General features: G+C 39.1%; 1 protein-coding gene across 13 annotated transcripts in view; it reads right to left on the bottom strand.

Annotated features, from left to right (window-relative positions):
• The window catches only part of NFIB (nuclear factor I B), a 255,588-nt gene that overhangs the window by 84,576 nt on the left and 154,304 nt on the right, over nt 1-16,708 (bottom strand). For all 13 annotated transcript variants that reach the window (XM_070742552.1, XM_070742557.1, XM_070742563.1 and 10 more), the window contains exon 3: nt 7,370-7,423. In XM_070742552.1, coding sequence (XP_070598653.1) covers nt 7,370-7,423 — 54 coding nt within the window. The remainder of the gene's footprint in view (nt 1-7,369; nt 7,424-16,708) is intronic.

Raw genomic sequence — 16,708 nt, 5'->3', positions numbered from 1 at the left:
ATAGTAGAACAATACTGGTTGCAAACATTCCAGGAAAAAATATCCATTTGTAAACAGAAAGTTTATATATAGTGATAGTTTATATACAGATCATAGAGCACTTCCATTTCTTGTCCTACCTACACCCATCAAATTGATCATGCTAGCTTTTATTAATTGTGGCTAATTTATTTATTTATTTATATAATTGGATTTATATGCCGCCCCTCTCCAAGGACTCGGGGCGGCTCACAGCATGTACAGAAAAACAGGAAACAATAATAACAATCCAATTATACCTTAAAAAACAATCTTAAAATTCTAATTTAAAAAAAGAGATGTATATATAGAATTTCCAGTAGCAATTTAAAAAATAATACAATTAAAAAACAAAACATTAGTCTAAGCAAGATTTGCTCCTAACTGCCCAACCTCTGGTAATCATCATTATGTTTCTAAAGTACTTATTGGCCAATCACTTTATAATCTGCTCTGAAATATCCAAGATATAAATGTTATACTGACTGCTTTGTAGCGTCATGGATCTCTACATTTCTCTTCATTTTGAAGACAGAATCAGTGTTTTTACAATTCCAGTTAACTGGTCCATTATCAATTCTCCAAAATTTCTCAAAACACAAGATTTAGTCAAATCATAAACTGATTTTTTTCCAGTGTCCTAGACAGAATTCATCTCATTCTAATTTTCAATCCTGTGAAACATACCAGTTTCTTCTTGGAAATTAATTATATTGTCTTTTTTTGTTGTTGTTATCTCCTAGCACGTGATGGCAAACCTATGAAAAGCATAGCCATATCTCCCGGCATGCGAGCTGTTGCCCTACCTCAGCTCCAGCACACATGTGTGTGCTGACCAGATGATTTTTGGCTCACATGGAGGCCCAGGGAGGGCGTTTTTAGCCTCAGGAGGGCCTGTGGGCGGAGTCAGGGGAACAATTTTTGCCTCCCCAGGCTCCAATAAAGCCTCTGGAGGATGAAAAATGAGCCTACCAGAAGTCAGGAAACGGAGGTCATTTGTACATGCATGGGGGGATGTGGCGTGGCATTGAACTATGGGTGTGGACACACAGACATGCATGATAGAGTACATGCGTGCGCTTTTGGCACCAGAGGGAAGAAAGGTTTGTCATCACTGTCCTAGCATGTCCTTCCTTATTCAATGATATCTAAAATAATTAATTTCAAAATTAATAGAATTAGAATTAGGAGACAAGTTTAAGTAATCATAGTTCCACCAACCTAGCGCTGTTGGACATTAGTAAGAATTGATAACCGGAATGGAAAAAACACTGATTCTGTCTTCAAAATATAGAGAAGAAAATATAGAGAAGAACGGGTCCAAAGACAGGCTACAAGAATGGTAGAAGGTCTTAAGCATAAAACGTATCAGGAAAGACTTAACTAACTCAATCTGTATAGTCTGGAGGACAGAAGGAAAAGGGGGGACATGATCGAAACATTTAAATATGTTAAAGGGTTAAATAAGGTTCAGGAGGGAAGTGTTTTTAATAGGAAAGTGAACACAAGAACAAGGGGACACAATCTGAAGTTAGTTGGGGGAAAGATCAAAGGCAACATGAGAAAATATTATTTTACTGAAAGAGTAGTAGATGCTTGGAACAAACTTCCAGCAGACGTGGTTGGTAAATCCACAGTAACTGAATTTAAACATGCCTGGGATAAACATATATCCATTGTAAGATAAAATACAGGAAATAGTATAAGGGCAGACTAGATGGACCATGAGGTCTTTTTCTGCCATCGGTCTATGTTTCTAAATTCCCATGGATTTCTAGTGCTTTTTTGCAGATTTGGGAACTGAAATAGTTTCTAACAGGGTTTGTTTAAAGCCAGAAGCAAGAGGCAGAAATTGACTGTGATTTCCACTTTTATACACTACTGTATATTCAAAGATAAAACAAATAATTGGATTCAACCAAAGTATGAAGAACAGTTTGTGATAATTACTCTTACTTCAAGTTTCAAACTGTGGAAAGAAACTTTTCTTCCCAGGTCTGGTCTTGTTCATTAGAAGCCCCCCTAAAGCCTGCTGTCATTAAGAGATGGGTGAAGAAATCTGAATAAGCTCTTAGGACTGCAAGCTCTTGTATAATAGATTATGGTGCATATTGGTTTCATAGGTCTTATATCATTTTATTTTTATTTATTTTGGCTTAACTAAACATTTTTAGCAATAAACTACATTGCTTAGCAACAAAATTTCCGGTCCCAATTGTGATCGTGAGTTACTATCTATAAAATAATTTTCACTGCCAGATAATAAACTAAAGGAAAATCTTAGGCATTCACATTTCTAAAACACATACCAGGTATACATCATTTTTCACACTTGGTTTACTACAGTAATAAAAAAGATAAAAGATTTCCCTTTTCGGTCCTAACCAGCTGTAGGGCGCAGTGCTTATCTATTTCTTGTCCAAAAATGTTTTCAGTGGTCATGTGGCTAGCATGGCTATAGACTAAAGGCACATGGGATGGTATTATCTTCCCATCAAAAGGCTACCTATTAAACAACCTGCCTCTGCATACTTTCAAAAGCTAGGTGGGCAAGAGCTGGGGCAGGAACAAGAACTCATCCCATTGTGCCGTGCTTGAGTCTCAAACCCAGCCTGTAGATTTCCAATGGACAAGTTCAGCTTCTTTAACAACCGAGCCATCGCCCCCTCCCCACTACTATAGTAATAGAAATATATTAAAATCATGGTATACAACTTATTTGGACTAATATCAGTTGTCTTAGCTTGTACAGGCCCCACATGTTCATGCTAAGCAAATTTTACATGTACTGAAATTGATACTTTATACCCAGCATTCTGTACTATCTTAAGACTTTAATATAGTTTTCGATATCGTAAAGTTAGATTGTCAATTTTTAATTTAAATTGAATTGTCAAGTTTGCTATGGAGGCCTAAATTAGTATTACTAACATTTTTTTCCAAAATAAACTCTCTCTCTCTCTCTCTCTCTCTCTCTCTCTCTCTCTCTCTCTCTCTCTCTCTCTCTCTGTGTGTGTGTGTGTGTGTGTGTATTTTATATATATATATATATATATATATATATATATATATATATATATATATATATAGAGAGAGAGAGAGAGAGAGAGAGAGAGAGTTTATTTTGGAATATACATATATATATATATATATAAAATATATATATATATATTTATTTTATATAAATATATATAAATATATATTTATATATTTTTATTAAAATATATATATATTACACAGGGCAAAACCCGAACTCAGAACAATCCACACACACACACACACACACACACACACACACATATATATATATATAAAAATAAAAAACAGGGCACGAAATTGACTTTGAAAAAACTAAATTACTTTCCAAAACAGAAAATTTATACAGAAGAATTACCAGAGAAGCTATAGAGATTGAGAAACGCCCCCTATGCATAAATAAAAGGGATGATACGTCCCACCTACCAGACATTTGGAAACCAGCCTTAAACAAAAAAACATATCAGAATAATCACCATATCAATCTTCCAAGTAAGTGTGATTCCACCAACCAATCAAATCACTAAAACATAGTCACCCAATCTATTTGCTACATTCAAACCAAATCTCCACCCCCAACACTATATATAAGGAAGAAATGGCAGTTACAAACATTTCATATTTACAGCAACACGAAGCTTAAAACTTCAGCCTGATGATGGTGAATGTGATTTCACCGAAACGATATATATATATAGCAACAGTTGTTAATGCTTTTTTATTTGGCAAAAACATCTTGCCTTTCCTCTTTAGTTAAGAAGGCAAATTACCAGACACCCTAAAGAATGCAAGAGTCTAGCCAAATATAGAGGAACTGACTTCCACTACCAGTAGCTTTGCCAAGTATTGCAGTTTGCAGGGATTTTTTTTCCCCTTCTTCTTGGCAAAACACTTGCAAAAATTATGACATTCCAAAACTCTAGTAATTTTGCATGCAACATCCTGGATGCTTTACATTCTCGATTTGGATTAAAGATTGCTATAAAAATATATTTACTATTAGTCCTGTATATTCAATAAAACTTTGGGTAACACCAATGGGCATACAGTGTTTTATATTCATTCATTTCTTCTTCATGCAACACGAAATTTAGCATTTCAAACTTCACAAGAAACGGATGTATCAAAACTGGAATACAGTTTTAGGGCAATTAAATAAGCATAACATCTGAGATAGCTCAAATGTTACCAGTATTCACCAAGATGCTGTGGAATCTGTTCTACCTAACCTGTTTTATTTGGCATGCTGCAAAACAATACTAATGTAATGTGTTTTACAACTGGCTATGGTCCCTATAGCAATGTTTATGTAAATAAGCAGGTAATAATAATTTTATGAATGTGTCCATTATAGCTTTCAACATTCCAAATGTAACTCAGATTCACAAATATTGTGATAATCCTTATCAACTTTTTAACACCTGAAATACAAAAATAGAATATAGGTAGAATACAAACTTCCTTTTCTAGAAGGAAGAAAATATTTATATAAGTCAGAGGTTTTCAAACTTGGCAACTTTAAGACTTGTAGACTTCAACTCCTAAAATTCTCCAACCAACATAGCATAAAGTCCACAAGTCAATTTTGGGGACCCTTGATAGAAGTAGTCTTCAAGTTATGAAAGCAATTGGGACTGGGATTGCCATTCCTAAACAATGCAATTGTAAAGTATGACATCATGTGACTATTTCACTTAGCAACAGCAATCCTGGCAGTCTTGGTTTCTATCTTATCCCTAAGACATGCAAGTTGCAATGCAGGAAGTGGTGGAAGTCCAAGGTAAGGAGTATGGAGGTACAGGAGGGAGAAATGTATACATGGGACTGACTTACAAATTTACCTGCTGGCTTGCCTATTGACTTTGGAAAACCAGCAAGTAATCCCACAAATGGTGATTATAGCTTCCTACAACATTATTATGATCTGGGCACCTTTGTGCCTGAAATGCAATAATGTGACCACGAGGTTGTTGCAGTGGCTAGAACTTCAGGGACTGACCATACATCCAGTTTTTCAGTGCTGCCATAACTTTTAGGGCTCATTAAATAATTATTTGTTAATATTATAACATCAATTGAGTCAATTCCTTATTTCCATTTCATAATAATTAATAAGAATTAATTAATAAAAATTATTTCCATTTCATAAAAACTAATCTCACTACGCAGTGCTAATCAATTACATATACTGTTGGGATTACGTGATCCATTGGATCAACTATAATAGCTAACTATTTTGGCCTACCATGGTATGTGAAAGCAGCTGCTGTGCTTACTTTTAGCTTTTGGTTCACCATGTAATGACAAGATTAGGTGTAATCGTATTTAAGTTTGACACAGATAAATGTGTTATGAAAAGGGGCATTGGTCCTACCTGATATACCTCTTCTACGATGGTGGGTTTAGCAGCCATGCACTGGTTAATCCTGTCTGCTCGGTGATTGCACTGAGACTGCCAAAGCTTCTAATATTGTTGTTGTTGATTCCTGGCTCCAGTTTGAACGAAGGAGCGAAGTGGCCGACTCCGTTGTGCTACAGTCATCACACCCTACCACAACATCTTAAATCAGTGATGGCAACCCCTTTTTTCTTTGGGTGCCGAAAGAAGAGTGTGTGCGCATGCTATCGTGCATGTGCGAGTGCCAACACCTATAATTCAATGCCTGAGGAGGGAGAAAGCAGCTTCCCCGAAGGCCCTCTAGAGGCTGGAAATAGCCTGTTTCCCAACATCTGGTGGGCTCAGTAGGCTCGTATTTCACCCTCCCCAAGCTCCAAAGGCTTTTCCTTGAGCCGGGGAAGGGTAAAAACACCCTCCCTCATCCCCTTGGAGGCTCTCTGGAAACCAAAAATGCCTTCCCAGACCTTTTGTGCGAACCAAAAATCAGCTGCCCGGCACACACATACATGTTGGAGCTGAGCTAGGGCAATGGCCCGCATGCCAGCAAATATGGCTCCGCGTGCCATAGGTCCGCCATCACTGTCCTAAGTTAAGCAAAACTGTAAACCAAGTAGGGAGGGTCTACTGGATATTATAGCCACAATCGTAGAAGAGACGTATCAGGTAGGACCAACACCCCTTCTCCCTCATGGTGGATACAGCAGCCATGCATGGGTGCATGGGACATACCCAAGCTGATAGTCAAATATGGGGGGGGGGGGGAGGCTAATCGATTGAGAAGACCTCAATTACACACAACTTGCTGAAGCACCCTCCGGCCAAAGGATGCCTCCGCTGATGCATAAGACTCAAGTTTGTAATGTCTTACAAACAGCATAGGAGTAATCCAGGTAGCTGCCCAGCACACCTTCTCTAGTGACACCTGAGTTGCCCATGCCGTCAAGATAGCCCCATTTCTGATCGAATGGGCAGTGAATCGTGAGGGACTTTCCTGGCCTGCAATTCGTAAGCCTTAGCGATAGTGAATCAATCGACCTTCCTACAGTAGACGGAGTAACCTTTCGACCTTGAGAAGTAAGTTGGAACGAAATGAACAAGGCTTCCAATCCCCTAAACTCTTCTGTGCATTTAACATAAATGTGGAGAGCTTGCCTTATGTCCAAGGTATGCCAGAGTTTCTCCTTGGGATGTACCAGAAGGGTGCAAAAACTGGGTAAGACAATGTCCTGTGCCCTGTGAAAAGGATCCCGGTTCTCTCACATCAATAATCAGCAATCCTAATTATTTGGACTGAATACGAGGCTACCCATCTTTAAAGTAGCTTAGTTCCCTCCTTGTCTTCTAGGCTGGGTGGTTTGCAGCCAAAAAAGGCGGGTGCAGTTGTACTCGCCTGCTGAGAACGTTAGCAATGCCAGCTGATTAGCACACTAAAAGCCACACAGGCAGCAGAAAGAAGGACAAAAGAACATATTTCTACCTAATGTTGTGCCCCTGGGAGCCCCCAGGGACAATTTGAGGGAGGAGGAAATGGAATAAACAGGAAGGGGGAATCCTCCCCCACCCCGCCAAGAGTAGCCACTCGCACTGAAATCGCGCCCCCAGATAGTCAAATTGGAAAAACTAACAGTAGGAAAGCAATCAATGTCGACACTTATTTTTCAGTAAACTATTCTCCAAACACTTTAACAAATGAAGAACTGTAGCCACAACCATCCAAAAATGAGTGACTGATAAAACAAACTGGAGCCAGGAATCAACAACAACAATATTAGAAGCTTTGGCAGGCTCAGTCCAATCACCAAGCTGACAAGATTAACCCAGGCATGGCTGCTATATCCACCATGAGGGAAAATAAAATATTTATGAATAACACAATCTTCTCTCAAACATCATGCAATTATGAATGAACATTTTTACCTGGTGGATTCTTGGCAGGATCGTTGTGGCTTGGACTTCCTGATTGTCCAGAATCTGCCAAACAAAAAATATGAAGAAATATGTATTATTTGTTTTTGGCATGTCACAGAGCTTACAGACTTCTGAATGAATCGGTTTCTATAATCTAATTTTGAAAAAAATCACTGTTATCATTGAAGAATGAGGGGCATTCTTCAATTCTGAAAATTTTGCTTAATTGTTATGTATACCTGGCCTCTATTTCCTAAAATGCACAACTGGAAACAATGTGTTGGAACTGAAGAATGGAAAAAGTATCATTCTCAAAATGGTGAGGTATAAAAATGGTTAAATAAAAGCAAACTATATTAGGCACACATTCAGAAACCCCTATAAGTCTCAAGAGCTGTGAACATTGCTTCAATAAATAAATAACACTTTAAAGGATCAATATTTTCAAGAGCCACAGAAAACATATACAATAATGTCCCAATCTCTCCCACTAAAATGTTATTTATTTTATTTATTTGTTTGTTTGTTTTGTCCAATACATAATACACATTGAAGAGAAAGATATGTAATAATATAAGTAAAGAAAAGAATAGAAGATAACATATAAAAGTATAGGTGAACATATTTGAAAGGAAGAAAAGATAAATGAGATAAAGAGAGACAATTGGACAGGGGACGGAAGGCACACTGGTGCACTTATGCACGCCCCTTACTGACCTCTAAAGAACCTGGAGAGGTCAATCGTGGATAGTCTAAGGGAAAAATTGTTTGGGGTTAGGGGTTGACACTACTGAGTCGGGTAATGAGTTCCACGCTTTGACAATTCGGTTGCTGAAGTCATATTTTTAACAGTCAAGTTTGGAGCGGTTAATATTAAGTTTGAATCTGTTGCATGCTCTTGTGTTGTTGCGATTGAAGCTAAAATAGTCTATGCATAAATAGATTTATTGAACTTAGTTCCAAGTCAGCATCATTAGATACAGATACAGTATAACATGAATATAATGGAATCATTAAAAAGGTCTGAAATAATATAGTTAAGTAAATTTGATAGAAAGTTAATTTAATATTAATAAAGTTAATATGAAATTTGATGCTTCAAAAGCATAAACTGTTAAGCTTTTACTTTAACAAGATGCTACAGGAGGGCTGTGTGAGGGTCTCATGAAGAGATTAGCAGTTGCTTTAGCAGTTTGTTCAATATACGTAAACAGGGAAGTAAGAAATGGGGTACACAATTTAGCTCAGATTTACAATGGTTGCAGCATTTTGCAGGCATGTGATCACAATTTGCAACCTTCCTATCCAGCTCCATATAAGCAAGGTCAATTGGGGAAGCCAAAGTTGTTTAATGACTGGTTGGTTCACATAATCACTGTGATTTGCTTAACAACCATGGTAAAAATGGCCATAAAATTAGATCTTACCACATGATGACTTGATTAATGGCAGCATCACTTAGTGACTCAAATTCTGGTCTCAATTGTGGTCATGGGTCAAGGGCTACATAATGCATTGTCAGATTCAGGGTAAACAGATCCCATGCAGAGTTTGGATGAATTAAGAGAAACATTGGGAGCAATACTGTGAAACCATTAAGTAATCTAGTCCAAACATGCACTCAGGACCGGATCAATAAACTCAATCAGCAATTTTTTAATACTGCTAAGCAATAGAGAACCTTTAATATCTAATCCAGACCCTGAGAGTCTGCAGCTTGACAAATAATAATAATAATAATAATAATAATAATAATAATAATAATAATAATAGATGAAATAATAATAAAACAGATGAAACAATCGATCACATACTCAGCTGCTGCAAAAAGATCGCACAGACTGACTACAAGCATAGACATGATGCTGTGGCACAGATGATCCACTGGAACTTGTGCCGGAACTACCATTTATTTATCAGTGGCAAAAAACTTATGGGATCATAAGCCCGAAAAAGTGGTTGAAAATGAGCAAGCAAAACTACTGTGGGAACTTCCGACTTCAGATTGACCGAATTCTGAAGCATAACACACCAGACATCCTGATTGTGGAGAAAAAGAAAGTATGGATCATCAACATCGCAATCCCAGGAGATAGCAGAATTGAGGAGAAACAGCTAGAGAAATTAGTGAAATACGAAGATCTAAAAATCGAGCTGCAACGACTCTGGCATAAGCCAGTGAAAGTGGTCCCAGTGGTACTTGGCACGCTGGGCGCAGTGCCAAAGGATCTCAGCGGACATTTGAAAACCATCGGAATTGACAAAATCTCCATCTGTCAATTGCAAAAGGCCGCTTTACTGGGATCGGCAAACATAATTCGCCGCTACATCACGCTATCCTAGGTGCTTGGGAAGCGCCCGACTGGTGATTAAATACGAAATCCAGCATAGTGATCTCGTTTGCTGTGTTGTACTGACATAATAATAATAATAATAATAATAATAATAATAATAATTATTATTATTATTATTATTATTAATTAGATTTGTATGCTGCCCCTCGGGAGGGTGGAGCTTATTTCTAGCCTTCATCGGATTAAGGCATGCTTTTAACACCAATGCCGTAGTCGAATTCTCCAATTGGATCCCTCCTGAGGGGGCTAAATTGAGGTGCTAAAGATGAAACTACCAAATTAGAAGAATTAGCAACCATTCAACAGACAGAAACCTAGCTTTTGATCTCATGTTCTTCTTGGAGTTACCTCTTCTTTTATTAATGTCTCGTATTCAAAATATACTAATTTCTCCAACATATAAATATGTTTGATATAAATACCAAACAGTATGTACCAAACGTACGTTCTCACCATTCTTGAGGCTCTACCTCTTACATGGCGACTAATGGGTGCTCATAGCAATAGATGTACACATGTAAATGCTAATAATTCTTTTATGGGATATTGCAGGGTGGAATGTTAAATCCAAAGACTCCATTTTCATGAATTATGTTGCTGAATTTGATATATTCTAACTTCAAAAAACATGGCAAGCTAAAAGCTTGTTGATAAGTGGGTATAAGTCTTTCTCACAGCAACTCTTGGAGCAGGATGAGGTAAATTTGTGATGGCTTTTATTACCCTGAAATATTACCCATAATTTAGAATCGTGGACACCATTTCTTACTTCCTTGTTTACTTATATCGAACAAACTGCACAAACCCCATGAGACTGTGCTAGCCTTCATATTATCAATTTATAAAACAGCACCAGAGACCTGCTTGCTAATTATATGCCTTTTAAGTATAAAAAGTGAGTTACAAGTATATATACATGTGTAATAAAACCATAGGAACCTTTAGTGGGAAGGTAAGCTTCCTTTAGGTCCACAGACGTTAACAGATTGCCCCCCCCGGATATAGCCCAAGATGGATTCTAGGGTGTTGTGGTTGGCTCTGGCCCAGCTCCTGCCCCAGGGAATGTGGAGGTGGATGCAGGGGAAACTTCAACATGTCATAGGCCTGTTTTATTGCCGACAGAGTCAGGTAGTTCAGTTTCCTCGGATGAAGAAGAAGGTGGGAGTGACTTGGAAGAGGGGGGGTTGCAACACAGCCCAGGAAGTCTTGGACCCACACAGGTGCAGAGTTATGCATAGAAGAGACCAATTGAGGACATATTACAGGAGATAAGAGAGGCCACCTGTGTTTGGGTGGGGCTCCAGTAATTAGTGCTGCTGATATAAATAGCCGTTGTGGAAGATTATCTATCGTTGTTCTTCAGGACTGCCTTGCTGTTTCTGGACTTTGTTTGTTGATTTTTCATGACTTTGAAACCAAAGCAGAAGAAGGGCTGTGACGTTTCTTCACAGCTGCAAGCTAAGTACTTAAGGACTGATTAAGGGAATTGTACAGACTACCAGGTTGTTTTGGGACGAGTGCTCTTTGCAATACAAAAAGAGTGCTTAGTTTATTTTGAATTTTGTGATAAAGAACATTGTTTTGAATTTTCAAACGTGTGTGTGTCTGAAATTTGTACCCTTGAATTTTCGGGAGGCTCATACCAGAGAGCCTGGCAGAACATAGGGACTGCATCTTGAAATGTTTGTACACTACATGAGTGTTGAGATTTTTGAGATCTAGAATTCCTCTTCAGCCCCCCAAACTCTTCAGTACTAGGAAAAGGATTGAATAAAACCCCAGTCTTTCCTGATCCCTGAGGACCAGCTCAATGGCGTAGATATCCAACAAGTGTTGGATCTCGGCCTCCCTAAGAGATCTCTTTATGGTGTTTTGGGGGACTGGACAAAGTGTGAAGTGGTTCGGAGGAGTGGAGGGGAACTCCAGTGTGAGGTCTAGTCTCACTGTTTGTAGGACCCAAGCATCCTTTGTGGTCCTTTCCCATTGGCTTGCAAAAAGATGTCTCTCTAGGCTAAACTGAGTCAAAAACTGGGGCTCAGCTGAGCAGAGGAGGTGTGGCTAAGAAAATTCTAGCAACTCAGTCTCTGAGCAGATAGACAGAAGTCAACTCACACTTGGATTCTTCAAGAAGCACAGTGGAGAATTTGCTGTATTTTTAATACACCATTTTATGTTAATCTTTATGTTTTTAATGCCATTAAATTCACATACAGTACAAGTCTATACTACCGGGAAACTTTGTGAAATTTCTCTGGTACAGAATTGAGAAATAATATTTTTATCCTTTTCTACAGTAGCAACTAGCTATTTGTAATACTTTTCAAACAACAAAATAAATACTATAATCTATTGTCTATCTTGTCTGCTTTTACTGATGCTCCAAAATCTTATTTTATAAGTGTATTGCTTGTAACAACAATGTAGAATTCAATTATATAACAGTCACATATCCAACTACCCATGCCATTAACCATTTTCTATTATTGCTGCTTGATCTTTTAGTAATATTTAATCAATTAATTGTAAATTAAACTTCTTAAACCTTGATATATTAATTGCTATGAATTTTTTAAAAATACCTTTCGACATACCCTTTCATGGGCATTCGAAAAAACCCTCTTCTCCAGTTTTAACAAAATGGATTATAGCAACAATTTGCCTTTTTTATGGTTACTAAGATTTAAATTGTTAACTAAGCCAATATTATAAGAAGAGGAAGCTATGCCTTAACCCAAATAAAACCAAAGTGTGCACTTTCCATCTAAGCAATCATACAGGGGGGGGGAGGGTTAAATGTACCGTCCAAAATATCTCAGAATAACCCTTTACATTTGGAAAAGATCCTGAAGTAATTGGACAAAAATTGAAAACCAGGAACAACTTGGTTAGTAAAATTGCAGAAACAGATTGGGAAATACAAGCCAAAACATTACTTATAGCAGGGGTCGACAAAGTTGTTCAGAATCTAGGAGCCAGCCAAAAAATTTAGGAGCCAGAATTTTTTTTAAGCAAACTTGGTTTTTTGCCGAGTCTCCACCTGACATCGCTTTCACCCCCTCTGTCTCCTCCTTCCTCTCTCATCTCTTTCCTTCCTCTCCCTCCCTTTCTCTCTTTCCTTTCTCTCCCTTTCTGTCTATCCTTTCTATCTCTCACCCCTTCTCCCTCTTTCATTCCCTTTCTCTCCCTCCCTTTCTCTCTCATTCCTTTCTCTCCCTCTTTCCTTCCTATCTCTCTTTCTTTTTCTCCCTCCTTCATATCTTCTTTCTCTCCCCCTTCCTCCCTCTTTCCTTTCTCCCCCTCCCTTTCTCTTCCTTTTTCTCTATCCTTTCTACTTCTTACTCTTTCTTTCTCTCCCTCCTTCATTCAATTTTCTCTCCCTCCCTTTCTCTCCCTTTCTCTCTCTTTCCTTTCTCTCCCTCCCTTTCTCTTCCTTTTTCTCTATCCTTTCTACTTCTTACTCTTTCTTTCTCTCCCTCCTTCATTCAATTTTCTCTCCCCCCCTTCCTCCCTCTTTCCTTTCTCTCCCTCCCTTTCTCTTCCTTTTTCTCTATCCTTTCTACTTCTTACTCTTTCTTTCTCTCCCTCCTTCATTCAATTTTCTCTCCCCCCCTTCCTCCCTCTTTCCTTTCTCTCCCTCCCTTTCTCTTCCTTTTTCTCTATCCTTTCTACTTCTTACTCTTTCTTTCTCTCCCTCCTTCATTCAATTTTCTCTCCCCCCCTTCCTCCCTCTTTCCTTTCTCCCCCTCCCTTTCTCTTCCTTTTTCTCTATCCTTTCTGCTTCTTACTCTTTCTTTCTCTCCCTCCTTCATTCAATTTTCTCTCCCTCCCTTACTCTCTCTTTCCTTTCTCTCCCTCCCTTGTTCTCCCCTGGGGCTGCCTGTGCCTGCCCTGCACCACCCAACACGGACGGACAGCCCCCGGTCGTCGGTTCGTCGCCCCCCACCCCCCCACGGAGGGAGATCAGGCTGGCGAGGGCGGTAGAACTACGTCACCAGCCACTGGAGGGAGATCGGGCTGGCGGGGGCGGCGAATCCACCTCCCCAGCCGCGCGGAGGGAAATCCGGTAGGCGGGCGGGTGGCCGCGGCTCCCTGCGCGCCCCTGGAAAAGCGTACAGGGAACGGTGCCCGGGGCCGCTTTAGCCGCCCCCCCTCCCCCCGCCATCTCCCCGCGACTGCCTGTGCCGCTGCAGCCGCGGCCCCCCCCCCCGCTCCCACCGCCAGTGCCCTCCCGCCGGGCAACCAAAGGACACTTGCCGATGGCGACAGGGAACCTTCAGCTGGGCGGGCGCTGCCGTGCCGGTGCCTCCGACCTCCCGGTTCCTGCTCGATGCCGCGGTTTCTGGCGCTCTCCTGCTGGGCTCCAAAGAAGGAAGGCGGGAAAAAGGCGCGAAGAATGGAGCTCTCCTTCCTGCCTGCCTTCTTTGGGACCCAGCAGGAGAGCGCCAGAAACCCCGGCATCGGGCAGGAGCGGAGAGGTCAGAGGCACCGCAGCGCCCTGCCCAGGCGGCTCTAGGCGCCAGACAACATTTTCTAGGCGCCACTGGCGACCAGGCGCCTGGGTTTGTCGAACCTTGACTTATAGTAGTACAATCTTTAGTACATTTGTTGCCAAATACTGCACATCTGTATGGGGCAGAAGTTGTCATACAATGAGACTAATGTTCATCTTAGGTGACATAATGAGAATAATATCTGGAACCCTTAAATCCACATCTCTCTCATGGCTCCATGTTCTTTTTAACATTGCCCCTCCTGATCTCAGGTGACAACAGACAGTGGATAATAATAATAATAATAATAACAACAACAACAATAGTAATAACAATAACAACAATAACAACAGAGTTTGGAAGGGACCTTCGCGGTCTTCTAGTAGTCCAACCCCCTGCTTAGGCAGGAAACCCTACACTACTTCAGACAGATGATTATCCAACATCTGCTTAAAATCTTCCAGTGTTGGGGCATTCACAACTTCTGGAGGCAAGCTGTTCCACTGATCAACCATTCTGACTGTCAGGAAATTACTCCTTAGTTCTAAGTTACTTCTCTCCTTGTTTAGTTTCTACTCGTTGCTTCTTGTTCCACCTTCAGGTGCTTTGGAGAATAGGTTGACTCCTTCTTCTTTGTGGCAACTCCTGAGATATTGGAACACTGCTATCCTGTCTCCCCTGGTCCTTTTTTTCATTAAACTAGCCATGCCCAGTTCCTGCAACCGTTCTTCATATGTTTTAGCCTCCAGTCCCCTAATCATCTTTGTTGCTCTTCTCTGCTCTTTTTTTGTTTTCAACTCCTAGAGATCTTCCAATATATAAAATATTAAACTCTCTACCTTTTACCAGGCTTCAAAGTCTAGGAAACCAATTTGGAATAACATACCACAATCTTAAAATCTAGATGAAGAATGATTAAAATGAGTGACTTTTAATAATCATAACCAAACAGATCACGCAGATCCAACGCCCCCCCCCAAATATGGAGCCACCTAAATAGAATTAGGACAGTCCATGCCAGAACTAAGGCAAAGCTCTTTAAATGAATAATTGCTGACAGCCCATGATGCAAATGTTGTGCAAACTATAAAGTTTGCAAATGTTGTGCAAACTATACAGTTCAAGAACATCCCCTCAGAAAATTTTAAGGCACTCGGTTGATCTTATTTCAGCCACACCAGAAGCAGTTAGATCAGTGCTTCTCAATTATTTTTAGTTACAGCATTCCCCCCCCCCCCACGGAAGAAGTATGGCTCCATATTATGGTAATTTTATTATGATTTTATGTTAATTTAATATATCATCTTCTATATTGTATTGTCTACGTATCTTATATACACAGATAAATATTCTGATGCTTCATTTAAACTAAATTTGTATATCAATGATTGCATGACCTCTGTAGAGGCCATACACTAAATAAATTAAATCAATAAATTAACTTTATTTAATTTTAATTAAACAAACAAACAATAGTGGCAATTAAAACATTACATAATCAATTCATTTCTAATGTTGTTCACTTAGCCATTGCTTAACTTTTAACTGCCTGTTAAGTCAGAAATGAAGTAGGATTTGATTCCATTTTCATACATTAAAAGGTCATTATAGTAGATACCCCACAAAACAAACTTTTCAATTTTGTTTGGCATTTTCCCAGATGTTTTAATGGGATGCATTTCTGCTATGAATAATTTTGATGTGTAAAATAAGTTGTAAGTCTTTCAATGTGTGAAATAAAATTCTTTCCCATTTAGATTAGTGTTCTCCTACTCCCCTCCAAAATGTAGATGGCCACTACCTTGGGTAATTTTGACCTAGCAAATAAACTGTATTATTGGGCACCTAATGTTCCACTGGTGTGTCATTTCTTTATGTGTTACAGTGAGCTATGCTAGTTCAATTTTTTTAATATAATCTCCCCACCATTGCACTGCAAATTTCAGTTCTCCTTTTATTCTTTTCTGCACAGCCACGATTTAAGAATATGCTAGAACAAATACAGTGAAGTATGCATTAATATAATTTACTTAATATATTTCTTTCTTTCTTTCTTTTGGAGAGAATAAATTGGTACTTAAAAAAAAAAGAATCCTTGCTATTTCCTCCAAATATGGCACCCTATAATTAATCTTACCTGTGATTACTTCCAAGCAAGACAACTTCCAATTGTGAATATCAGACTTAGACAACATGAAAAAGTGTAAAACTAAACATTCCAAACTCATTTTGTGACTTCTGGCAGCTGGGGAAACTAGATAGAGTTCAAAGTATATTCATATAACTATATCATTACATAATTTCTAATGATCCTAAAGGAATGTAATTGCAGCATTGCTATAAGGAACACAAGAAAGGATAAAAACAGAAAATTATTTATTGCTGTTCTCCACTTATTTATTTACTTTACACATTGGTCTTTCTCAACCTTGGCTGCATTTAAGATCTATAGTAGTTCACTTCCCAGAATTCCTGACCCAGAATGGGGGCTGAGAAACTTTGAG

Source organism: Erythrolamprus reginae, chromosome 2 (assembly GCF_031021105.1).
Source record: "Erythrolamprus reginae isolate rEryReg1 chromosome 2, rEryReg1.hap1, whole genome shotgun sequence".
NCBI lineage: Eukaryota > Metazoa > Chordata > Lepidosauria > Squamata > Dipsadidae > Erythrolamprus > Erythrolamprus reginae.
Note: the sequence above shows the minus strand (reverse complement) of the source record. Positions and strands in the feature narration are given on the sequence as shown.